This window comes from Martes martes (assembly GCF_963455335.1).
Source record: "Martes martes genome assembly, chromosome: 9".
Classification (NCBI taxonomy): Eukaryota; Metazoa; Chordata; class Mammalia; order Carnivora; family Mustelidae; genus Martes; species Martes martes.
Window position 1 is genome coordinate 100,060,901 of NC_137896.1, and position 24,801 is coordinate 100,085,701.

Below are 24,801 nucleotides of genomic sequence, written 5' to 3' on the forward strand. Positions count from 1 at the left end.
TGTTCTTTCAGTAGGCTTCTGACAGTCCTGCCCCCGCATCCCGCCACCCTTCAGTTGTAAGGGTTTTTTATCTGCTCTTTTTGTACTTTATTGTTTAGGGTGAATGTAATTAAGGCACCGTAGCTGTGAGTCCTATTTTTTTTACTGCAGACATTCCTGAGCTCTCTTCCAGTGAGGTTTTGATTATTCCTAAACCAGTCATCTTTGGATATTTGATGTATGCTTTTTGGGCTCTGTGATTCTTGGGTGATGAACCTCAGCGGAAGGAATGAGCAAGAGTAAGGCTGATGGAGCTTGGGGGATTAGACAGAATATAGTCAGAATCACATGTCTCTCTGTCCTGAATTAAAACCCTTATGCTGAGGGTGATTTTAGGTGGGCCAGAGCCACGTGGTGCCCTCTTGGAGTGGTGTGTGGTCTCCCAGGGGCCTGCATTGTTTTTTGATTGATGGTTTGGGAGATGCATGGCTTTGTGGACCTGCTCCTCTGCTTTCTTGTTTTGGCTTTAGTATTCTGGATCTTTGGCTTTTCTTCTGGGCCAAATGGAGTCCTCACTAAAGGAACACTGTATTCTTAGACAAGGCCAGGACTTGGGGAATTGCCAAATAGAGAAATACATGTATTTAACCAAAAAAAAATTCCTACATAATTTTTCAGCCCTGTATACTAGATAAGATTTGCTCATGATGATAATAGGCTGAATACAATCTACCAGCCATGTTTTGTTTGGATTCCATAATGTTTAAAAAAAAAAAAAAATTGAACTTCTCCGTGTTTTAGTTAGGCTATTTCATGTAAAGACTGGGATTTCTGGCTTGTCTTGGCAACTGCAGGTCCACATTCCTGCCTGACAGGAATAGGCCAGAGACCATTGGCAGCACCCCTTGTGGACAGGACAGTCCTACCACCTTTGTCCCTCCTTTACATTCCCTGCCTGGTCCTGAGCCTTGGTGTTGGTATTCTGTGAGTGATGGCCTCCGAGTCAAAAGATGGGCTCCTTGCTTCTGGAAGCTTACTAATGTAGTTTGAGAGCAAGGAGGAAGGAGTACATGAAGACAGGTGGTGCTGTGGGAGCTCAGAGCACTAAGCTGCCACCTCAGGATCTGACACTGAGGACCAGTCACCGAGAAACAAACAAGCAGCGGTTTGGAAAGGGGCTGCCTTTGGTTTGGGGACAGAGCTGGGGGAGTTCAAACTAAAGTCTTTATTCTCTTCTTTTAGCCAGTGATGGTGTCAGGAGTGCATCATAAATTGAACTCTGAGCTTTGGAAACCTGAATCCTTCAGGAAAGAGTTTGGGAATCAGGAAGTCGACCTGGTTAACTGTAGGACCAATGAAATCATCACAGGAGCCACAGTAGGAGACTTCTGGGATGGATTTGAAGATGTTCCAAGTATGTATGAAAGACCTTTGAAGGGAGTTAAGTTGTGAAAGGAGGGCACAGGAGTAGCAGGAGTCTGAAGCCCTTCAATGGCAACAACATGCATCAGTGGCAACTCCATGAGTTGGAGTTTAAAATTCGTGTCTTATCTCTTCTCCACCCCCACCCCTTTTTTAGAAGTTTATTATGCTTTAGAACCAAGGCAACATTCACTTTGTGGTTCCTTAGGTGAGGTTTCGGGCATCTGTTCTACAGGTGGTGCCACGTCTGTCCTGTGACAGGCATTCTGTGCTTTCACTTGTGCCCGGGGGGAGCAGAGCACAAAGCCAGGGCTTGTGACTCAAGGCTGGTGGGTTTATGTGTGTTTCACCTGCATGCATCCTTTTTTGCTTTAAAAATTTTAACTACTGTTTAACAAGGTAAGTGGACCTGAAGATGCCAGGGAATGTGAATTCACTTAACACGGCGGGGTATCCTGGTCACTGCCTGCTGCACCTCCGCTGGGGGCTGTTGAGGCAGTGAGAGGGCTCGTGTGTCTGGTCCTGAGGCTTGGCCCTTTCTGTGTACTGGCCCATCAGTACACGGTTACAAGGATTCATTCACATCACCATCACCAGGCCCCCATCCCTGCTAGAGGGTTTGGCCAGTTAATTCTTCAGACGTGCAATAATTCAAGTTTACTCATTCATCACTCTCATTTTTTTAGACACACTTACACCTTTAATCTACTGTTTCTTTACTCCTTTTTACCCACATTTACAGATTATAGTTCATACCTTCAATAAGCTTTAAAACAAAGTTACGGCTGACTTTTTAATATAAGGCGTGAAGATGTTTTCCACAAGTAGCTGCTGAAATGGAGTTTCAGGCAGAAGATGGTTACTTAGGGATCAGCATCTGTGAAACAAAGGAGGAGAAAGCAGGACTGAGCAGGGAAAGGAGTCAGCTGCAGTGCAGGCTCTGCAGAGCCTCAGCCAGTCTTGCAAGGAGTTCTGAAGCAAGTATTGACCTTCATTGTCTCAGACTGGGCTGAAGTGGAACATTACAGGGCCTTTGTCCCCCTCTCTCCCTCAGTCTGTAGATACTGGTGTCCTGGGAAAAGGACAGTGCTGTGCAGCTGAGGCAGCCCCTAAACGCTGTGTCTGGAGAACAGGTCTTTTGAAGCTTTCCACTGAGGCCTGAATTCAAATCCTGTCTCTTGATACATCCTTGTTGTGTGTAGGAGCTTGGTAGCTTAATTTTCTTGGGACTCAAACTTCCTCATGCCAGCCGATGGTGAAAACAGCTCCAAGTCAACTATAGCTTGCCCGTTCTTTGCTGATGATTCTGTTGCGCACATCCCCAGCACCCCACCCACAGTGACATACTGCTGCTATTCTGAACACACACTGTTAACCTATATTTTCCCATTTTCTCCTGGAGTATGCATTTATTTAAACTAGGTTATGGGACTGTATTTGGTTGACTACAAAACATTACACAGATGTTAGTCCTCAAGAGTATGGGGTCTGAAGTCAAACCTGGGTTCCATCCCAATTCTGCCACTTAGTAGCTGGGTGACCTTGGGTGTGTCTGTCAGTTTCCTCGTCCCCAAATAGGAATATTAAATGATGCCTAATCTCATTGGGATATTGGGTTTAGTTGTAAGGATTAAATGGTTAAGACAGTTGGCAGAGACTGGAGCACAGCAAGAAATGAAATAGTAGTTGTCATTGCTGTTGATTGTAATTATCAACGTCTTTTTCAATCAGAACTTGGTTCTTGGTTCCTTGGCATTATTTGCCACAGGTAATAGTTCTGACTAAACCGTGTGGTGCTGTTGGCCCTACTTGTCCCTGGACAGAACATCAGCTAGTTTCAGTCTCTTTGAGCAAGACAAGTCATTTTTATTTCATAGTAGCCTTAGAAAACCTTGTCTCCTAAACATTTGTGACCTCTTATTGTTAAAGTGCATTGCTGTTTATTAGTTAGGGAGCTGCTCTCTTCTTCCAGAATACTATGTATTAGGAAAATACTGGATCTGAGACAAACAACTGTCAAAACACCCAACTATGTGTAATGGGCGAAAGGGGGTGGCTGAAATCTCAAAGAATGAGGAGCAGCAGTTTTATAAACATCTAGGAAAGATTAGATTGTAATTTTTATTTTGCCATTCCCGTGCTGCCTCCTAGGTATGAATGGGTTTCTGGGCAGTGTAGAAATATAATAGTTGGTAATTGGCAGGCGGGGAATTGTTAAAAAGTATTTATGTACTAAATGTATCAGGTTATGAAGATTTTGCAGAGAAGAATTTTATTCACATTGTTAAGCATAAAATGCTGATTTGCCATTTATTTTGGTCTGTTTCTGAGTTATGAATAGTAACAAATCAGTAATTCTGGTTACCTTTCAGACCGCTTGAAAAATGAAAAAGAACCAATGGTGTTGAAACTTAAGGACTGGCCACCAGGAGAGGATTTTAGAGATATGATGCCTTCTAGGTATGATTATTGGCCAGGGGGAGGGATGATTCTGTCCTTGACTTGATAGGATAAATTCTTCTTGAGGTGGTGAGAAAAGAGTTTTTCAAAAGGAGAAGATGAAGGCACCTGGGTGGCTCAGTTGGTGAAGTGACTACCTTCGGCTCAGGTCATGATCCCAAAGTCCCACATTGGACTCCCTGCTCAGTGGGGAGTCTGCTTCTCCCTCTGACCCTCTCCCCTCTTGTGCTCTCTCTCTCTCAGAAAAAAAAGCAGGGGGTGGGAGGGGGGTATGGAATAGTTTTACTGATGCTGATATTTTATTTCTAGACTATAGTCTTTGGAGATCTGTGTTTTAAATAAGATAAAGAAGTTACTAACTTTGAGATTTGGCCAGTGAAAGGTTCATACATTTCCATTTTAGTGCTGTGCCAGAGAAGAGGCCAAATGACGTGTGCAGCCTCTGACTTGGAGGCAGTATTGGGATTGGACCTATCAGGGTTCAGTGTAATGATAGTGCATTAGACAAGACAGCTGAATTGGTAGATCCATTTTCCTGATTTGAGCTTGAACCTTGGAAAGGATCCTTAGAACTAATGAATAATAAATCCCTGAGGGTCACTTCTTATCAGGAAGTTACTGCTCAGATCTTTTGTCTGAAATACTCCAGATCACTTTGATAAAGATGGGTGATGTGTGAGAGAAAGACGATATCTTTGTTCATAACTACTGTAATTCTACTCTTAAATATTGTTCAAGGAAAGCTTTCTCCATCTCTACAAGTACAGATATTTTTATTGGTTCCTTTTGGTAAGAAGGAACAAAACAGACCACACAGTGATGGATTAGATCCTTATCTAATCCTTGTCCATAGATAACACAAGCTTATTTTGCAAATGCTTGGTTCTCTTGTTCCAGGTTTGATGATCTGATGGCTAATATTCCACTGCCTGAGTACACAAGGAGAGATGGCAAACTAAACTTGGCCTCCAGGCTGCCAAACTACTTTGTGAGGCCAGATCTCGGTCCCAAGATGTATAATGCTTATGGTAAGGAAGAAATGGCTAACTTGAAAAAATTATAACGGAAATAGAGCATGTCAAAATGTTTGGAAAGTTGCTCTTGAGGGAGGTGGAGATGGAAGACCTCTATAGTCCTAACACTTCACACAGCAGTGGGCTTCATTTTTGCATATTTCCTTTCATTCTTTTTCACGTGTAGGTGTATTTCGTTTTCATAGTTGCAGTTGTAGGGATGTATGCAATTTTTTATTTTTCTCTTTTCTACACCTCGTTCTATCGTAAAATCTTTGTGTTGCTTAATAGTTTTTAATTTTGGTGGTTGTATGGCACATCATTAAATTGATCTGACTTTGTTACTCATTTTAAAGTCAGTCTGCTGGCATTCTAGCTGTTTCAACATCTGCCACACGTAAATACCCCCATGTTGGGGGTAGTAGTTTGTTACTTAAGTTAGTATCAGAAGCACCCTCTGAATTGGATTTTCATTGTGTAGGCATGACTCCCTAAACTATCCAGCAAGGGAGATTGCACAGGATAGAGATTGATTTCCTCGGTAACCAGAGTTGTCTTTCATCATTATTCCTGTGACCTTGACCAGTTTTCTGTTGGGTCTTTATTTAGATCTCGACTATAGTTGGTTGTTTTGAAGGAATTGTTTATTGATGGATTGTTGAATGAAGTTTCAGTTGTTTGGATCATTTATTGACTTCGCTTTTGTCTTTTATATTATTTGGACCCCATTTTTCCCAGTCCTTCTAGAAATTACTACTTCAGTTTTATTCGGTCCTCTCATAATTACTCTAAAGTCCAGTCTCTCAGTCCTGAGGCTGACAACCCTCCTGAAAAAAGGACAGAGTCCCTTGGCATCTTTGCCATGTTCTCCGGAGACTGTTGGGGGCCGAGAAGAGCAGGGCTTTGGATCTCAGCCCCACAGTTCTTCTGTTATGGTAGAGTTAGTCCAGGGATCCACCTGGGATGGGGTCAGTGAACATTTTGAGAATGGAGTTTATGTTGGGGAGCTCCCACAGCTTAGATGTCTGAGAGCATTCTGCCAGGGTAGGGTGAGAAAATGGTCTGTGGGAGAGAGGACACAGCAGGTGAAGTCCCCTGGCGTATTCCCTTTACATGTCAGGTTTCAGTTTGGAGAGCCCTGTGTACGCTGTGGGCCTATACCATGTTCACTGGCTGAGTTTTCTTCTCTCAAGCCCTGCAGAGCAGCTAGTTGGTTGGGGTCTCAGGACGTACTCTGCTTCTAGCAGATATTTACGTGAACTTATGTGAATGAAAGTATTTTTCCACTGAAGTAAATGGTATAGTGTTGCATAATGCTTTGTATGCCTCTTGAAGCTTTATGGGGTAGAAGTGGTTACCTGAGAAGTTTCCAGAATAAATTGTTGGCCTGGTTTAAACAGCTTAGCAGCATAGACAAGAACAGATAGATGGCAGTGTTACTCTTGTTCCTGTCCAGAGTCAGCAGGTAGGGATTGAAAATATGAAATATGCTCATTTTCAAAGATGGGATGATTGAGCTGAGAGTCCTCAGGCAGAGTAGGGTGAAAAAGCTCTTTGGAGAGAGAGTCAGCATCTCTCCATCCCCAGTACCACCACCAGTGTTACCCATGGGGGCTGGAACTTCAGGACAGTGGCAGGGACAGTGACCTGCTCAGGACGTACCAGGGTCAGTCAGTAGCAGGTCTGGGACTAGGACGTTGGGTCTCCTGATTTCTAGGCCAGTTTTGTTGCTCTCTGCCCCGAACCCCAGTGCTGTCACCCAGCAGCCCCCATTGTGTCAGCTCCTGTAGTCTTCATGACTGTCCACGGTGTTATGTTCAGGAATCCTTTCCCTGGGACCTTTATGTTTTTATAATCTCGGTTCTGTTGGAGTTTAGACTCTCCGTTTACAGACTGTTTTAGCAGCGTGCTGTCGCCTGTAGCTGCCTGTGGATAAGTGTTGGGCTGGTAGCTGGGTAGGTTTTGCTTCCGTCTTCGTTTGGCACAATGCTTTTCCTCCCTTTGGCGCTGGCCAAGGAGCAGGCAGCCTGGCCGAGCTCTGAGACCTGTTCACTCTTCCTTCCTTTCCTCCCATCTCGTGCCCGCCCTTCCCGGCGCAGGGTTACCTGCCATCCTACAGTTTGTGTTCAGCATGCCCATACGCTTGTAACACCGCCGTGTATGCTTGTATTCTTGCAGAATATTCTTTTCGGTTTTAACCTGTTTGAGCTTTATATAAATAGAACCAGACTTTTGGGTAATCATCCATGCTGTCATTTATAACTGTCCATTTCAATCATTTTCCTTCTATCCCGTTAATTGCTTTTCCTTCTTAAATGCACTCAGAACTTGGAGTCTAATACAGTGACTCCCCATATACTTACCTCCAGTTATAGCAGCTATCAGTTTTTTGCCATGATTGTCTCATTATTCCCTCCTGTTCTATTTTTCCTTCACCATTTTAGAACAAATCCCCTTTAAAGCACATCCTTTGATTTTGCCTGAATACTTAATATTCAGCCCTCTCCTAGGACAGATAGTTTGGCTAAATGGAAAGAAAGGAAATCACTACAGTACAGGGCTCCTAAGGCTGCCGCCCCAGATTGAAGTTACGGGGTGCCCTCTCCTGTGTTGAGCTGCTCCTCAAACTGCAAGGCTCTGGCAAGCTGGAGGGAAGTCCCTTGGCCTCCTCCAAATAAAACAGCTGTTTCAGGGGCTGGTGGGTTAGCAGATGGCCTCTGCTTGCCCCCTATGAGCCATACTTCTCTCTGCTGCCCATGCATGTCAGGGTGGGCTGTCCATGGTGACCACAGAGCTTGGTGAGCGTCAAGGTGATTGCTGAGCAAGGCAAGTCTTTTCCTGGGCTAAGAGATGAAAGTTTCAGACTATGAGCACCAACCAGGACTTCATGTGTTGGCTCACTACCCTCCTCCCCACCTTTTTTTTTTTGACAGTTGAGGGAACCCAGAGGAATGCATTGGGCAGTGTTCTCTCTTGTTCTGAGTGTATAGCCATTTGAGGTTCCAGCTTTATGCGTATGTGAGGGGGCTTTCTGTTAGATTCCCCATCTGGAGTGGGCCCGGGGCCTTATGTTTTGCCCCAGAGCACTCTAGGCTGTCACAGCCAAAGCTTGAGAACTGGTTGAGCACATGTCCTTTTGGCAGATTCCAGCTTGAGCCACTTTACCATTCCCGAGTCCTGCTTTCTAGTTTTTTAGTTTATGAGTATTTCTTTTCTTGCTGGCACATTGTTTCATTAAAAGAATTTTTTTTCAATAATTTCATCCAGGATTTTTAGTTGTTCTTCGCAGGAGAGTCTATCAAGGACCTACTTTGCCTATCATCAGAAACAAGTCCTAGTGTTAGGACTTGGTTTTTTATTTTTATAATTAACTATTTGATGAGATTTTTTTCTTGCAACATTGAAAGGGCAACATAACTTAAATATTGTTCTCTTTTACATGATTTATATAAGAGGCAGCTTTTAAATTTTGTGACCAGGTATCTCCCAGGAAGTGGGAGAGAGACAGTGGCAGCCTTCATCATCTCGATAAATTTAAGGTGTTTTCTGTTGACAGGATTAATTACTCCAGAAGACAGGAAATACGGAACAACAAATCTTCACTTAGATGTATCTGATGCAGCTAATGTTATGGTGTATGTGGGAATTCCCAAAGGACAGTGTGACCAAGAAGAAGGTAGGGTGCTAAGCATAGAAGTGAGGCTTACCCTCTGAGTTGGAGACTGTGGTCTGATATTTGCTTTTTTCTTGCTCCAGAAGTCCTTAAAACCATCCAAGATGGAGATTCTGATGAACTCACAATAAAGCGATTTATTGAAGGAAAAGAAAAGCCAGGAGCCCTCTGGCACATATATGCTGCAAAGGACACGGAGAAAATACGAGAATTCCTTAAAAAGGTGTGCTTTCTATCCTATGGCTTATGAAGACAGGCATGGAGAATAGCACTCTTAGAAACTACTCCATGTCGAGAACTGACTGGCCGTCGGGCAATAATCATAACCTCAAAAGTTTAATCTCTCCGTGTCTGATTGACTAGGCTGAAGCTGGTTGCTGAGGAACAAAGATTTCTAAATGATCAAGCGCACACCTCTGAGAAGAGGCCTTGTCTTATGACTGTGTTTTTTTTTCTTTTTTTAAGATTTTATTTATTAATTTGACAGACAGAGATCACAAGTAGGCAGAGAGGCAGGCAGAGAAAGAGGAAGGGAAGCAGGATCCCTGCTGAGCAGAGAGCCCAATGCGGGGCTCAATCGCAGGACCCTGGGATCATGACCTGAGCCAAAGGCAGAGGTATTAATCCACTGAGCCACCCACGCGCCCCAATGACTGTGTTTTACATTATAGTGCATTTGGAGATTTTTGTGCTCTCCCTTCAGGTTTGTTCCTCTGATTGTTTTAGCAACTATTTGTTTTTACCGCTTTAAAAATCTGAGTACCTCAGAAATTCATGTGTAATTCCTTGGCCCTTGATGCCTGTGTTCTGAGTGAGTTATTTAGGTCCCTGTGGGTTTTGTCCACCCTCATTTAGTAGTAGGTCAGGAAAGCCTCAGGCATTACTTGTGGCCATTAGCTTGCAAAGGGCCATAGGAAAGAGGAATACAGGGGCTTTTAAGATTCCAAGTTTCCAGCAGTTGTCAGTTCAGCAAGGCCTGTGTGTGGAAATTCTAGGCAACTGGAAAGATGGGTGGATTCGGTTTTTATCAGCCAGGGTATCTGTGGCTGATACTCTTTAGTTGTTCATGAGGATCAGATCTGAACACCCTACCCTGTTGCCTGGTATCAGGTAGGTCCTTAACCAGCATTGGTTTGAATTAAGCTGTTTCTAACAGGATAATCTGACTCTTCCAAAACCTACTGGTCACCGTATTGTTCCTCCGATAGCATCTCCCTGAGTCTGTGGGTCTCTGTTGCCAAATACTGTGTTTAGAATAAACATATTTAATCTGTAGCTGTCTTTAGGACTGCTCAGTGACTCGGATTGTGAAATGAATACAGATTTTTAATAGCTGCCATACGGAAGTCTATATCTGAGGAACTCGAGCCTACTTACATTCAAAAGTCTAGACCAAAGTGTTGTCCAAACATAGTATTTAGAAAAATACGCTGATTGGGGGAGGGAGGACGGGAGAGGGTGGTGGGGAAATAAATGGACATTGGGGAGGGTATGTGCTATGATGAGTGCTGTGAAATGTGTAAACCTGGCGATTCACAGACCTGTACCCCTGGGGATAAAAATACATTATATGTTTATTAAAATAAAAAAATTAAAAAAAAATAATTAAAAAAAAAAAAAAGAAAAATACGCTGACTGCCAGGCAGAGAGTGTTGGAAATGACAGAAGGGAAAGCCACATTTTCTTTCAATCTTCTCCTGGTTCTTTCAGTTAATGACTTTGAGTGTTATTTGTCTCTTTCTGCCAGTGGGGTACCTGTTAAGGAAGGCCTGGTGACATCTGTTGTCTGCCCACACCATTTGGGGGCCTGGCGGGGGGGAGCGGGGGAATGCCCTTATTGTGCCTCAGTGTGTTACTCAGTTTCATAATATTTCAAATGTATTCTAGGTATCAGAAGAGCAGGGTCAAGAAAACCCAGCAGACCATGATCCCATTCATGATCAGAGCTGGTATTTAGACCGATCACTAAGAAAGCGTCTTCATCAAGAGTACGGAGTTCAAGGCTGGGCTATTGTACAGTTTCTTGGGGATGTGGTATTTATCCCAGCAGGAGCTCCACATCAGGCAAGAAACATTACTTTATTCTCTTTACACTGTATTATCTTTTGCATGTGTGTTACTGATGTAACTTGTGTTTTCCAGGTTCATAACTTATATAGCTGTATTAAAGTGGCTGAAGATTTTGTTTCTCCAGAGCATGTTAAACACTGTTTCTGGCTTACTCAGGAATTCCGTTATCTGTCACAGACTCATACCAATCATGAAGATAAATTGCAGGTAACAGTATCACTGGTTCTTGGCATTCTCTCTCTCTCGCTTCATGGTCCATTACTGACCTAAAGAGAGTCAGTGAACTTGGCTATGTCACACTGGGTACAGTGAGTTGATGAAGTGACTTCATGTGTAGTTTCACTGTCTACTTAGGCCAAGGAGGAATGAACATAGAGGAAGTGTCACCTTGGTTTCTGATTGTTTAAACTCTAAAAGGGACTGTGCCCCAAGAGAAACACTTGGGTAATTAAAACAAATAGATCTTTGAGGGACCTGGTTGGTGTAGTCGGTCAAGTGTCTGACTCGGTTTCAGTTTGGGTTGTGATCTTAGGGTCGTGAGATTGAGGACCATGTCTGGGCTCTACACTGAGGACAGAGTCTGCTTGGGATTCTCTCCCTCTCCCTCTGTCCCACTTGTGCTTGAGTGCACATGCTCTTTCTGTCTCTCAAATAAATCTTAAAGAAAAAAATACATATTTGACTTCTGACCCTGGCTCAATTGCCAGACATTGGTCTTGAACAAAGACTTTTAGTGCTGTGGTGTTCTCATCCTTGAGTAGAGCAGAACAGAATCTCTGGGATCCAAAGAAGATCTCAGAGAGTGGGTTTAAAGATGCTTTCAGTAGTGAGTTATGTAACATAGTTTTATGTTTGGAAAACTAGGGGAACATACAAGTTTTGAAAAATTGTACCTTGAGGCTTGCCTCTCCCTGTACTCACCAGGCTCAGGGTCATGGGACATCAAAACCTATGGAAGGGGGAAAAGGAGGCATGAGTTTAAAATGTGTATGAGATACTGGCCTAAAGGAGTCTAGGTCCCTTTTAAGCACTGACATTTTGAATACCAAGTTTGAACTTTAGAATGGTAGTAAAACTGGCAGGGGAAATGTGTAGTCTTGGTGACAGATTGTGGATTTAGTGATAACCTACCATAATTTCTGCCATTCTTTTAGGTGAAGAATGTGATCTACCATGCAGTGAAAGATGCAGTTGCTATGCTTAAAGCCAGTGAATCCAGTTTTGGCAAACCCTAGGGGTCCCAGAGACGCCTTAACCCCTGTACATTGGAAGTGAATTATTGGCAGCTGTTCAAACTCTTCAGGCAGGATTCCTGTGGACTTTGAGATTCATGTTACCTCATCTTCTTTTTTAAACTGTACCCAACTGGTAAGGGTACTCTGTCTAATGTATATTTCTAGTGTTTACACACACTAAATGTGTATATGTAGGAACTATTTACAGAACATGCATCCTTAAACTGTGACTTTCCACCTAGTGCAGAACTTCTACCATGCTGTAAAAACAAAACCTCGTATCCGCTCGGGAACAGTACCTGCAGTTACTGCCCAGCTATTGGGTTGGACAGCTTAGTCAGAATGGGTTATTACTGTTAGGAATCACTGCGCAGTTTATTTGGTTGTATTTTGTTTTGTGTCTGTCTGAGTACCCTCTCCCTCAACCCCGTAGGGCTCAGATGAGCAACGGAGGAAGCGACAGCTCACGGTGCAGTCCCTGCTGTGTTGCATTAGGACTGGCATTAGATAGCAGAAATCAACTACTGTACGATTCTTGGGTTTAACCATCTTTCTTTAGTTCAATGGAGTTTTAATTTAAATGAAGCTTTGCTAATTTTAAGTGTTAAGCATTTTGCATTAAAGTATTCCTATAATATTTTGGCTCTACTTATTGGCATTGTTATCCTCTGGTTGTAGGTTTAACACACTTTTCTCAAATGTTACAAGTCTAAGAGGTTGCTTCAGGAGCACATCTTAAAAGCAAAGAAATTAGATGCTATAGTGATTTGGGATTATTATAATAATGCTAACATGGACATAAGTTTCTTCCCAGCCAAGTGGAAACCTTTTCAAACCCTTCTGCAAAGAAACATCACCAGTTAGCTAAATTTGGAGTGGAAGTTAACAGTGATTGGTTAAATGGTTCTAAAAAGGTATTTCAAAGCGATTGAATTACATTGTTTTTCTTTTGGCCTTTCATAAAGTAAGAGTTTACAAAGGAAAAGGAGACTATTAGAAGTTTTAGAACAGGAGTACCTAGAATAGTCCTTTCTGATGGAAGAAATTCATCAAGAAGCCACCTTTCTGTATCTCCCTGATTCTTAGACAGCTATAGTTATACTAAAGAAAAGGAATAAAATTGAAATCGACTAATAGAGACAAGGCCTAGAGCGTGGGTTTTTTTCATATGTGTTCAGAGTAGGAGGTCAAAGATCCCTGCCTAATGCCAGCCCCCTCTTTAAGCTAAAACCTGTAATGGATGAACTTTGAGAAACATAGATTTCCTGGAAAAGATAGGTAGACGTATCTGCCCATATCAGTGGGAAATATCTTCCCTGGGAATTTATCAGAAGTTCTTTTATGCAGGTTTGGCTCTCAAATTGGGACCGCTACTTAGAAATTTCCCTCAACTGGAATAGGAAAACTTGGGTCATTTGTAAAGGAAACCAGCTTCAAGCCAGGCCTCAAGGGAATGACAGTTCCGAGACTGTTACTCACAATCAAATACATTATAACAACAAATACGAAAACTGAAAGCCACCCTGCACGAGTCAGCAAGGGCCTTCAGATTGCCATATTAAACCTGCAGAGATTTACAGACTGAAATGATCCAATGTTATTTTATATTCTGAAATGCTTGCTCTTCTTAAAAGAAATGAGAGTATAGGAATATGATAGAAAAATGTGATTTCCAGAAATGACCAGATATGGGAAGAAGCTGAATGGAATTTATAGAAATGAGACATGACGGTTAAAGTTAGAAACTTAGCAGCTGAGTTAAACAACAAAAAAAAGTTCTTTTATGAACTGGGAGATTGGTAAAAATACAGAATACAGCATTGGACAATAGGATTCTATAAAGAGATGTTAACTGATAAGTAGGACACCAAAAAAATAACAGATCTGGTGATCACGGACTGAAAGCCAAGAGGATGGTGGGTGGGGGGGAGGTATGGTGTTGAGAGACAGTTTCCCAGTACTCACAAAGTCATCAGATTGGAGAAGCCCACCTGAGTGAAGCAAGGTAAATTTTAAAAATCCACATATAATAACAAATTAAAAGAATACTTAAACAAGTAGGTTCTTAAAAGCAGCCAGAGTAGGGAAAACCTGATCCTCAAAGAAGTGACTGACAGGTGACTTCTCCTCAGCAACAGTGGAGGTCAGAAGAAGGTAGACGCTGTTCTCTCTGTGCTGAAGACCAGAGCCCAAAACAGCAACACAGACCCAGCCAAATTCTTTCCCTGTACTTTATGGAAACTTTCGGACAAAAACCAGAATTTATTTTCAGTCCCTCACTGAAGGAACTTTTAAGGATATCCTTAGAAATGAAAATTAACCCATAGCATGCAAGAAAAAATGGAGGACAAGGGAAATTACAAACTCCTGGATACATTTAAACAATAATAGCATTAAACAATACTTTTAGAAGGCAAATTTTCTTAAAAAAAAGTTTCTCTTAAAAAGTTAAAACAGTTAATGATCCAGCAACTCCACTCCTAGGTTTACTCAAAGGATTGAAAGGAAGGATTCAGGTACCTGTACACACATGTTCATGGCAGCATTATTCGCAAGAGCCAAAAAGTGCAAACAACCCAAGAGTCCATCACAGATGAAGGGATAAACAAGATGTGGCTTATACATACAATGGAGCATTTTTCGATCTTAAAAATGAAGGAAATTCTGGCACATGCTACAACATGGATGAATAAGCCTGACCCAGAAGGACAAATACGTGATTCCACTTACAGGAGAAATACAATCATATTCCTAGAATAGTCAAATTTCATAGAGACAGAGTGGTATTGCCAGGGCTGGGAGGAAGGGGTAATGGGAGTTCCTGTTTAATGGGTACAGAGTATTTGTATCTGTCTGGGTTGATGAAGGTCTGGAGGTGGGTGGTGGTGATGGGTTGCACAACATTGTAAATGTACTTACTACCACTGAACTGTATGCTTACAAGTGGTTAAAATGCTCAATTTTTTATTATGTATATTTTACCAAAATAAAAATCAACTCCCAAATAGGGAAAGCCTTTGAAGTTGAATGAGAAAATGACCTCCTTGTTTTTTAAAAACTGAGTAGAAAAGCAGGAAAGAAGGAACAAATGGGACTTTCCTGAGTACTCCAAATGCAAGATAAAGATGGTCTAACTATAATAAAAGTCTCAACTATATGCTGCTTTTGAAAGGTACGGTTTGACTGTAGGTTCATGTAAACACTAGTCATCATTATGAAAGTAAGTATGGCTTATTGATACCAATTGATACCAATTTTAAGTTTTTAAGAAAAAGAATATTACCAGAAAGTGTTTTTTGTTTGGTTGGTTTTTAGGGGGGAAAATATTTTTTTTGGAAAATTTTTTTATTTGCTTAGAGTTGATGCTGTTACATCAATTTCAGGTGTACAACATGATTGAACAACTCTATACATTATATATGCTCACCCCAAGTGTAGCTACATCTGTCACCTTACAGTGCTGTTACATGATCATTGACTACATTCCCTATGTTGTTCCTTTTATTTCCTGGTGAGTTAATCATCCTGCAACTTGGAAGCCTCTATCTCCCCCTCCCCTTCACCCATTTTGCCCATCCCCCACCTCCCTCTCCTCTGATGATCATCAGGTTATCCTCTATATTTATAGGTCTGGTTGTTCTTCTTCTTCTTCTTCTTCTTCTTCTTCTTCTTCTTCTTCTTCTTCTTCTTCTTCTTCTTCCTTTTTTAAGATTCCACATATGCATGAAGTCGTAAGGTATTTGTCTTGAGAGAAAAAGTTTCAGCAGTCATAACAGGGTCGGTCAACTCAGTCGGAAGATACAATAATCCTATTGGGTACACACCTAATAGAAGAGCTTCAAAATGAAGCAAAATTTGACAAAATTAAAGGGGAAAAGAAATTCACAATTACAGTTGGTGATTCTGTCTCTTTCTGTAGTTACTATAAAACCAGTATAAGTACAAAACAATTGAACCTATCAGCCAAATCAACATTTATTAGAACACTAAAACCAACACTGTAAATAACACATTTCTTTCAAGGGCATGTGGATTGTTCACCCAGGAAGACCAGAAACTGCATGCATTTCAAAGGATTACATAAACAAATTGTATAGAGTATGTTCTTGATGTGATGATAGTGGGATTTAATGAAAAATCAGTAAAAAGATAACTGCAAAATTCCCAAGTGCTGAGAAAATAGGCAGCATACTTCTAAGTAACCTATTGATCAAAGGAGAAATCAGGATGGAAATTAAATATTTGAAACTGAGTAATAAAAATATAACACTTCAGAAAATAGTAGGATAAAAAAATAGCAGGATTCAGTCACAACAGGGCTTAGAGAGGAATTTATAGTTTTCAATGTATGTATTAGAAAAAGAAGGCTTAAATTATACATAAGTAATACAGAATATTTTGGAGATTTTTGCATCTTTGTTAATGGAAGTGTATTGGTCTAAAATTTTGAAATGTTCTTGTAATGTCGGGTTATGATATCAAAGTTATGATAACCTAAAACAAGTTGGGGAATGTTTTCATCTACTCTGAAAAAAATATACACAGTTGGTTCTTGAACAACAACAGCCTTTGCACTGCACACACCCATTTATAAATGGGTTTATTTCAGTAGGAAATTTTTTTTGAAGATTTGCAATGATTTTAAAAACTCAGATAAACCCTGTAGACTAGAAATATCAAAAAAAAATTAAAGAGGTATGTCAAATGCATGAGATATAAGTAGGTACTAGTCTTTTTTTTCATTTATTACCATAAAATACACACAAATGTATTATGAAAAATTAAAATTTAATGAAACTGAAGCACATAAACACAGACTGTACATGCTGCCATTCCCAGTCAAGAAAACATAAAGATGCAGTGTGAAATAACTGCATGAAATTAATTGTATGTATTGTGGCACTTCAATAATTTCATAACCGCCGCCTCTTGCTGTTGAGGTGAACTCACTTAAAACACCATGTAACACTAGTCATCTCTGCATGAGCAGTTCATGTCTTCAGTAAATTGCATATTGTCATACGAAGAGCTCTCGGAGTTGTCACTTATTTTTGTGTTTAGTGCAGTACCATAAACAGAACACCAGGGGACCCATATGAAGTGCCACTAAAGATGCAGGAGGTGCTCCCAAGAAGCAAAGTTATGATTACAAGGAGTTGAATTGCGATATGTACTGTAGATTGAGATTTGCTGCAGATGCCCACCATTTCAAGATATATGAATCAAGCTTAGGGACTGTTGTTAAAAGAAGAAAAGAAAATGAAATTCCTGAAGTCATGGTTGTGCTACACCAGCAGATGCAAAACATTTTTTTGAAATACCTTTTTAGTGTATTGAAAATAAGCATTTATGTGGGTGCTGGATTACTATAAGAAAGGCATACCCATAGACTAATATCATTTGGCAACAGCTTTTAAAGCAAAAGGAAGGCAAAGGATTTAAAGCTGGAGACTTTAGTGCCTGCAAAGGATGGTTTGATAGAAAGGTTTGGCTTTAAAAATGTCAAGATCACAAACGAAGCAGTTTCTACTGACCAAGAGGCTGTAGAGGAATTCCCACGAGCCATTAAAATCATTGTGGAAAAAGAATATCTTGAGCAGGTTTTTAGTATAGACCAATGGCATTATTTAGGGGGAAAAGTCACAACATTTATTAGGAAGAGGAGCAAGTACTAGAATTTAAGGCAGGAAGGGTTAGATAGGCTAATTCTACTGTTACCTGCAAATGCGGTTGGATTTCTGATCAGGACTGCACTGTATTTGAGAATATAGTAACTGCGTGGCAAGAACGGTATGAGGCATTCTTAGTTGTCATCATCAAGTATGCGTTGTGTAGAACATCACATGTAAGACTTGCATGGAAGTGGACAGCCTATCCTTACATAGGCATAAGGTGAGTAATATTTAATATAAAATTACTATATTAGTTTTTTTACTGTTCTATAACTGCTTTCAAAGACATATTACTGTATAGTATGTAATTTGAGAAATGTGTGCCTGCCCATTATCACAGGTTTTTATGTAACATTCCCAATACTATGAATATGATACATAATACTGTATGTCATGAAAATCTTAGAGTAATTCATTAGTGCATAGGCTAGGGTATTGTGAAGCATTTGTATCAATTGTACTAGGCTACATTAAGGAGTCATATTGCTGCTTCATTATCAATGCATGAATTGCTTATAAATATGAATTTCTTTTTTACATCTTTCCATTTTTTATATCTAAATTTAGTAATACATGTAACATTTACAGTGTTTTGTATCATATAAAATAATACTGATGTAGGTACTGATAGATGATCCATCTTGTAAACAAATGACAAAAGTTTACAGTATTGATAAATACCATACAGTACTGTAAATGTATTTTTCTCAGTGATGTTCTTGACATTTTCTATTCTCTGACTTACTTTATTCTAAGAATATAGTGTATAATACATATAACATGCCAAATATGTATTAATCGACTGTTTACATTATAAGGCTTCTAGTCAAAAGTAAGCTATTAAGTTTTTGGAGAGTCAAAAGTTACAGGCAGATTTTTGACTGCTTGGAAGGTCAGCACTCCGAACCTCTGTGTTGTACAAGGGTCAACTGTACGGACTACTCTGGTTTCATACTTTATATTTTCGGTGTTTTCTAATTTTATTTTAGCTATTGGCCTGTCATATATGGCTTTTATTGTGTTGAGGTACATCCTCCCTATCCACATTTGGTTGAGAATTTTTATCATAAACAAATGTTGAATTCTATCACGTGCTTTTTCTGCATCTATTGACATGATCATCTGATTTTTAAGCTTCCTTTTGTTAACGTGTATCACATTGATTTGCAGAGGTTGAACCACCCTTGTACCCTTAGGATAAATCCCATTTGGTCACGGTGTATGATCCTTTTACTGTACTGTTGAATTTGGTTTGCTAATATTTTTTATAAGATTTTATTTATTTGAGAGAGAACTTGAAAGCACAAGCAGGGGTAGTGGCAAGAGGGAGAGGGGAAAAAGCAGTCTTCCCTCTGAGCAGGGAGCCCAATGCTGGGCTCCATCCCAGGACCCTGGGATCATGACCTGAGCTGCAGGCAGACGCTTAACCGACTGAGCCAGGTGCCCCAGTTTGCTAATATTTTATTGAGATTTTTGCATCTGTGTTCATCAGGAATATTGGCCTGTAATTTTTTATGGTGTCTTGTCTGTTTTTGGTATCACTGTAATGATGGCCTTGTAAAATAAGTTTGGAAGTGTTCCCTCCTCTTCTATTTTTTTGGAAGAATTTGGAAAGGATAGTTTCTCCAAAGGATAAACCTTTGGAAAGGATTATTAATTCTTCTTTGAATATTTGGTAGAATTCACCAGGGAAGCCATCTGGCCCTGGACATTTTTTGTTGTTGGGAGGTTTTTGGTTACTAATTCATTGTCCTTACTCTAGTATTCAGTCTGTTTAGATTTCCTGATTTCTATTTCTCCATATTTCAGTCTTGGTAAGTTGTATGTTTCTCGGTACTTACCCATTCTAGGTTGTAAAATTTGTTGGTGAATAGTTAGTTGTTCATGGTAGTCTCTTATGATCCTTTGTATTTCTGTGGTATAGGTTGTATTTTTTCTTTTATTTTGGACTTTAATTTATTTGAGTCTTTCTGCTTGATGAGTCTAGCTAAAGGTTTATCAGTTTTGTCTTTTGAAAGAACCAGCTCTTAGTTTCGTTGATTTTATTTTATTGTCTTTTTAGTCTCTATTTCACTGTTTTCTATTCATCTTTGTTATTTCCTTCCTTCTACTAACTTTAGACTTTATTCTTTTTTTTCTAATTCCTTAAGGTATAAAAGGTATAATGTTGGGTTGTTTTGAGATTGTTCTTGTTTCTTGATGTAGGCATTTATTGCCATGAACCTCCCTCTTAGAACTACTTTTGCTACATCCCATAAGATCTGGTATGTTTTGTCTCTGTTTTCATTTGTCTCTAGTATTTTTTGATTTGTCTTTTGATTTCTTCTTTGACACACTGTTCATAGCATGTTGTTTAATCTCCACATATTTGTGAATTTTCTAGTTTTTTTCTTGCAGTTGATTTCTAGTTTCATACCATTATCACTGGAAAAGAAGCTTATGGTTTTAATCATCTGAAATTTAGTAAGCCTTATCTTGTGGCCTGACATATGATCTATTCTGGACAAGTTCCATGTGCACTGAGAAGAATGTGTATTCTTTTGATTTGGGGTGTAAAGTCTCTAGTATATATCTGTTAAGTCCATCTGGTGTAATGTGTTGTTGAACACTGATGTGTTCCTTATTGTTTTTTGTCTGGATAATCTATCTGTTGATGTAAGTTGGGTGTTAAGGTCCTCTTCTACTATTGTATTGCTGCCTATTTCTCCTTAAGATCTGTTAATATTTGCTTTATATATTTAGGTGCTCCTATGTTGAGTGCATAAATATTTATGAATGTATATCCTTTTGTTGGATTGACCCCTTTATCAGTATGTAATGCTCTTTTGGTCTCATTACAATATTTTTATTATATAGTGTTAATTATATAATTATTAATATATATGTTAATGATATCTATGTGTGTATTACATATAGATATATTTAAAGGGTAGTATGACCATGTGGGTTTATCCCAAGGGTGCAAGAATAGTTTAATGTTTGCAAATCAATGCATTAGCTGAGGTGTTATCAGTAGGTCCAAAAAGCCTTTTGATAAAATGCAGCCTTTTTTGATAAAAATTCTCAGTAAACTAGATATGATAAAGGGCACTAATTAAAGACTACTTTCTCCCAAGGGGAGGAATAGATCAGTTATGTTCTCAATCTAACCACATGTACACAATATTATACTAGAAATTCTAATCAGTTCAACGAGGGAAGAAAAATATTTTAAAGTAAGAAGTAAAATTGTCTTTATTCACAGATGGCATGACTGTGTATACAAAAAATCCAAAAGAAATTATAAACTACAATAAACTAATTTAGTAAGGTCATAATAACTATATAAAAATCAGTTGTATTTCTAAATATTAACAATAAATTTAAAATGAAATTTTTAAATGACATTTGTAATAGCAGCAAGAGAAAAGTAAAATTCCTCAGAAGAAATATAATGAAAGATATGCAAGACTTTTACATTGAAGACTGTAAGTATGACTAGAATTAGAGACTTACGTAGAAGGAAAAGTATACCGTGCTTCTAGGTTAGAAGACTCAATATTGTTCAGATGTCAGTTTCCCCCAACATTGTTAGAAGACAACACTTTGCTGGTTCTCTCATGTTTCTGCATATACTGTGAGTGAGGCACTGACTACCCTTTATTTTGGACTATCTTCTCAAAGCTGTTTGATAGTAAATAGCCTTATAAGAGATATTATGTCCCTGTGGAAGAAAACTAACCATTATAAAAGATTTGGATTCCTTAAGTTCAGTATCCCTGTCCTATAATAAACCTCTGTATAGGGAGGTATCATCTGGCCCTCTTGACACCTCTGTGGGAATTGGGACTTGCACTGCCCCCCCCCAAAATTATATATATATTTAGTCTCAAGTCCTTTACTGGCATCCATGAAAATGTGGCAAGCTAACTTGTTAGTATGTACATAGAGTAAGATGCTTGTAGAAGGCAGTGGAATAATTACACAGAAGGAAAATATGTCGCTTTAGAAGCACTCACTAGAAAACAAAAAGAACAATAAAAAAGTTAAACATGTAACTCAAAAAACTAGAAAAATAAGACAGTACACAAAAGGAAGAGACTAATACAAGCAGAAGTTAAGAAATAGAATGATCGACAAAATTGAAGCTGAATTTGAAAAAAATTAGTAAAATAAACTTCTGGCAAGACTGATGAAGAAAAAGTACAAGTGAACATATTGAGAGTGAAAATGAAAATATAAGTACAAATATGGCAGAGATTTAAGAAATCTCAAGTGAATTATTGTTAATATTTTAATTTATTTTATTTTTTAAAAGATTTTATTTATTTATTTGACAGAGATCACAAGTAGGCAGAGAGGCAGGCAGAGAGAGAGAGAGAGAGGAGGAAGCAGGCTCCCTGCTAAGCAGAGAGCCGGATGTGGGACTCGATCCCAGAACCCTGGGATCATGACCTGAGCCGAAGACAGAGGCTTTAACCCACTGAGCCACCCAGGTGCCCCAATATTTTAATCTGAAACAGATGAAATAGACAGTATTCTAGAAAAATTACCAAAATTGACTCTGAAAATCTGGATAAATAGTATTAAAATAACTGAATTACTAAAAATTTTTGCATTATATCCAAATGCCCAAAAAGGCAGCAGGCACAATTTAAAGGTGAGTTTATACAAGCTTAGAAAACAATATTTTATGCAAAATCGCCTAGAGGATAGAAAACAAAGACTACTTAGTGGATTTTATAAGGCTTGTACACTTGATACCAAAAGAGACGAGAGTAGTAAAAGAAAAGGAAATTACAGGCCAGTATTACTTCTAAACATACCGGCAAAAATCCTAGGTAAATTATTGGTAAGTTCAAATCTAGCATGTATAAAAACATGGTGTGTCATTACAAAAAAGATTAAGAAATGAAAGTCTCAATTAGTATCAGAATATTTAACATATTTAACAGAAGAAGGCAAAAATCCATTTGATCATCTCAAATATACAAAAAGTAATTTAATAAAATCAGCAAAGATTTATGTTTAATTGCATAATTGAGTGGCATTCACAGATCTCTGTAACTAGCAACATTATCTCTTTCCAAAAGATTTCATCACCCCAAACAGAAGCTCTGTACCCTTTAAGAAATAACCCTCTTCTCCCTTACCTCTAGCACTTGGTAGCCTCCAGTCAATTTCTATCTATGAATTTGTATATTTTAGATATTTCTTATAAATGGAATCTTTATATCTATGCTTTTGTGTGTAACTTATTTTACTCAGCATAATGCATCAAGATGCATCCATATTGTGACATGTTACCAGACTTCATACTATGGTATGGCTGAGTCATCCACTGCATAACACATTTTGTTAATCCGTTCACTTGATGATGGATACTTGAGTTGTTTCCACCTTTTGGCTGTTGTGAATAATGGTGCTATGAACACTTATGTATAAGTATCTGAGTTATCTGAGTCCCTGTTCTCAATCCTTTGAAGAATATAACCTGAGAGTGGATATCTGAGTCAGTGGTAATTATATATTCACCTGATTGAGGTACCCCCCATTATGTTTTCCACAGTGGCAGTACCATTTTACATTCCCACCATGTTGGTTCAGTTTTTTAAATCACCAACACACGCTATTTTCCATTTTCTCCAAGTGTAGCCATATTCATAGGTGTAAAATGTCCTCTCATTGTTTGATTGCTTCTTCCTAATGATATTGAGTATATTTTTGTGTGCATATTGGCCACTTGAATATCTTCTTTGGGGAAATGTCTACTTAAGTCTTTGCACATTTTTTAACTGGGTTGTCTTTTTGTGGCTATGGGTTCTTTATGTGTTCTAGATACTAAACCATTAATAGTTAAGACATGCTATTTGCATATATTTTCTCCCATTCTGTGGGTTGTCTTTTCACTCTCTTGCTAGTGTCCTTTGATGCAAACAGAGAAGGATAGGTCAGACTTACCTATTTTTTACTCTTTTGGCTGTGCTTTTGGTGCTATATTTAGGAAAAATTGCCGGATTCAAAGTCATAAGATTTGCTCTTATGTTTTCTTCTAGGAATTTTCTAGTTTAACTCTTAAATTTAGGTTTGAACTACTTTGAGTTAAGTAAGGTTCGAAGTTCACTATTTTGAATATGGATATTTCCGTTTCCTAGCACCATTTGTTGAAGAGATTGTTCTTTCCCATTGAATAGTCTTGCACCCCATTCAGAAAACAGTTGATCATAGATGTGAGGGTTCTACTAAGCTTCCAGTATCTTCTATTAGACTGTATATAGCTATCCTTATGACAGTGGTGCACTGTTTTTATTCTTGTAGTTTTGTAGTAAGTATTAAAGAATCATAAATCTTAACTCTGTTCTTTAATTTTTTTTTTTTTTAATTCGGGTCCCTTTAAATTCCACATGAATCTTGAGTTGGGTCTTTCCATCTCTAAAAACTTAAAATGCATCTGAGTTTTGAAAGAGATTACACTGAAACTACATATATTGGCTTGAGTAGTACTATCTTAACAATGTTAAGACTTCCAGTCATCAGCATGAGATGTCTTTCAATTTATTGTTGTCGTCTTTTCCCTCCCAGCTTTATGAGACATAATTGTCATATTGTGTAAGTTTAAGATGTGCGAGGTGTTCATCTGATATATTTACATATTCCTAAGCGATTATCTAGTGGTGTCTTTAATTTCTTTCAGCACTGTTTTCTAGTTTTCAGCGTACAAATTTTATGCTTTCCTTGGTTAAATTTATTCCTATGTATTTTATTCTGTTTGATATTACTGAAAGTAGAATTGTTTTTGGATCATTCCTTGATAGTATATAGAAATGCAACTGGTTTTTCTTTCTACCAGTTTTTGCATGATTTTTTATCCTGCAGCTTTGCTGAATTTATCAGTTCTGACAGAGTGTATGTATGTGTAAGAGTTTTCTACATGTAAGACCATATGAACAAAAATAATTTCACATCTCCCTTTTCAGTCTGGGTACCTTAACTTTCTTTTTCTTACCTATTTGCTCTTACCAGAACTTCCAGGGGGATAAATTTTATTCCCAGTGGGAATAAAAGCACTTCAAAGCAGGCATCCTTGTCTTGTGACCTTTTTTTTTTTTTTTTTTTTTGCTTCCCTGCTTATGCTTATATATTCAAATAAATCCAAACAACTCTCCCCTTGCTCTTTTCCCTGTATTTTTGTGACACACTTTCTTTTTTCAGATAATTAGGAAAGTTGTTGCCATGGGGGTTTAACTCTGGATTCCATTTTGCACTTAATTTTGTAATCCCACAGTTTTTTTTTTTTT

At 38.8% G+C, this 24,801-nt stretch overlaps 1 protein-coding gene across 3 annotated transcripts in view; it reads left to right on the forward strand.

Annotated features, from left to right (window-relative positions):
* Positions 1-13,612, forward strand: part of KDM3A (lysine demethylase 3A) — a 54,017-nt gene extending 40,405 nt beyond the window's left edge. For all 3 annotated transcript variants that reach the window (XM_080814574.1, XM_080814575.1, XM_080814576.1), the window contains 8 exons: positions 1,222-1,393; positions 3,774-3,861; positions 4,759-4,889; positions 8,431-8,550; positions 8,631-8,770; positions 10,435-10,611; positions 10,690-10,824; positions 11,772-13,612. In XM_080814574.1, coding sequence (XP_080670700.1) covers positions 1,222-1,393; positions 3,774-3,861; positions 4,759-4,889; positions 8,431-8,550; positions 8,631-8,770; positions 10,435-10,611; positions 10,690-10,824; positions 11,772-11,852 — 1,044 coding nt within the window. In that variant the 3' untranslated portion in view covers positions 11,853-13,612. The remainder of the gene's footprint in view (positions 1-1,221; positions 1,394-3,773; positions 3,862-4,758; positions 4,890-8,430; positions 8,551-8,630; positions 8,771-10,434; positions 10,612-10,689; positions 10,825-11,771) is intronic.
* The last annotated feature ends 11,189 nt before the right edge of the window (positions 13,613-24,801 follow it).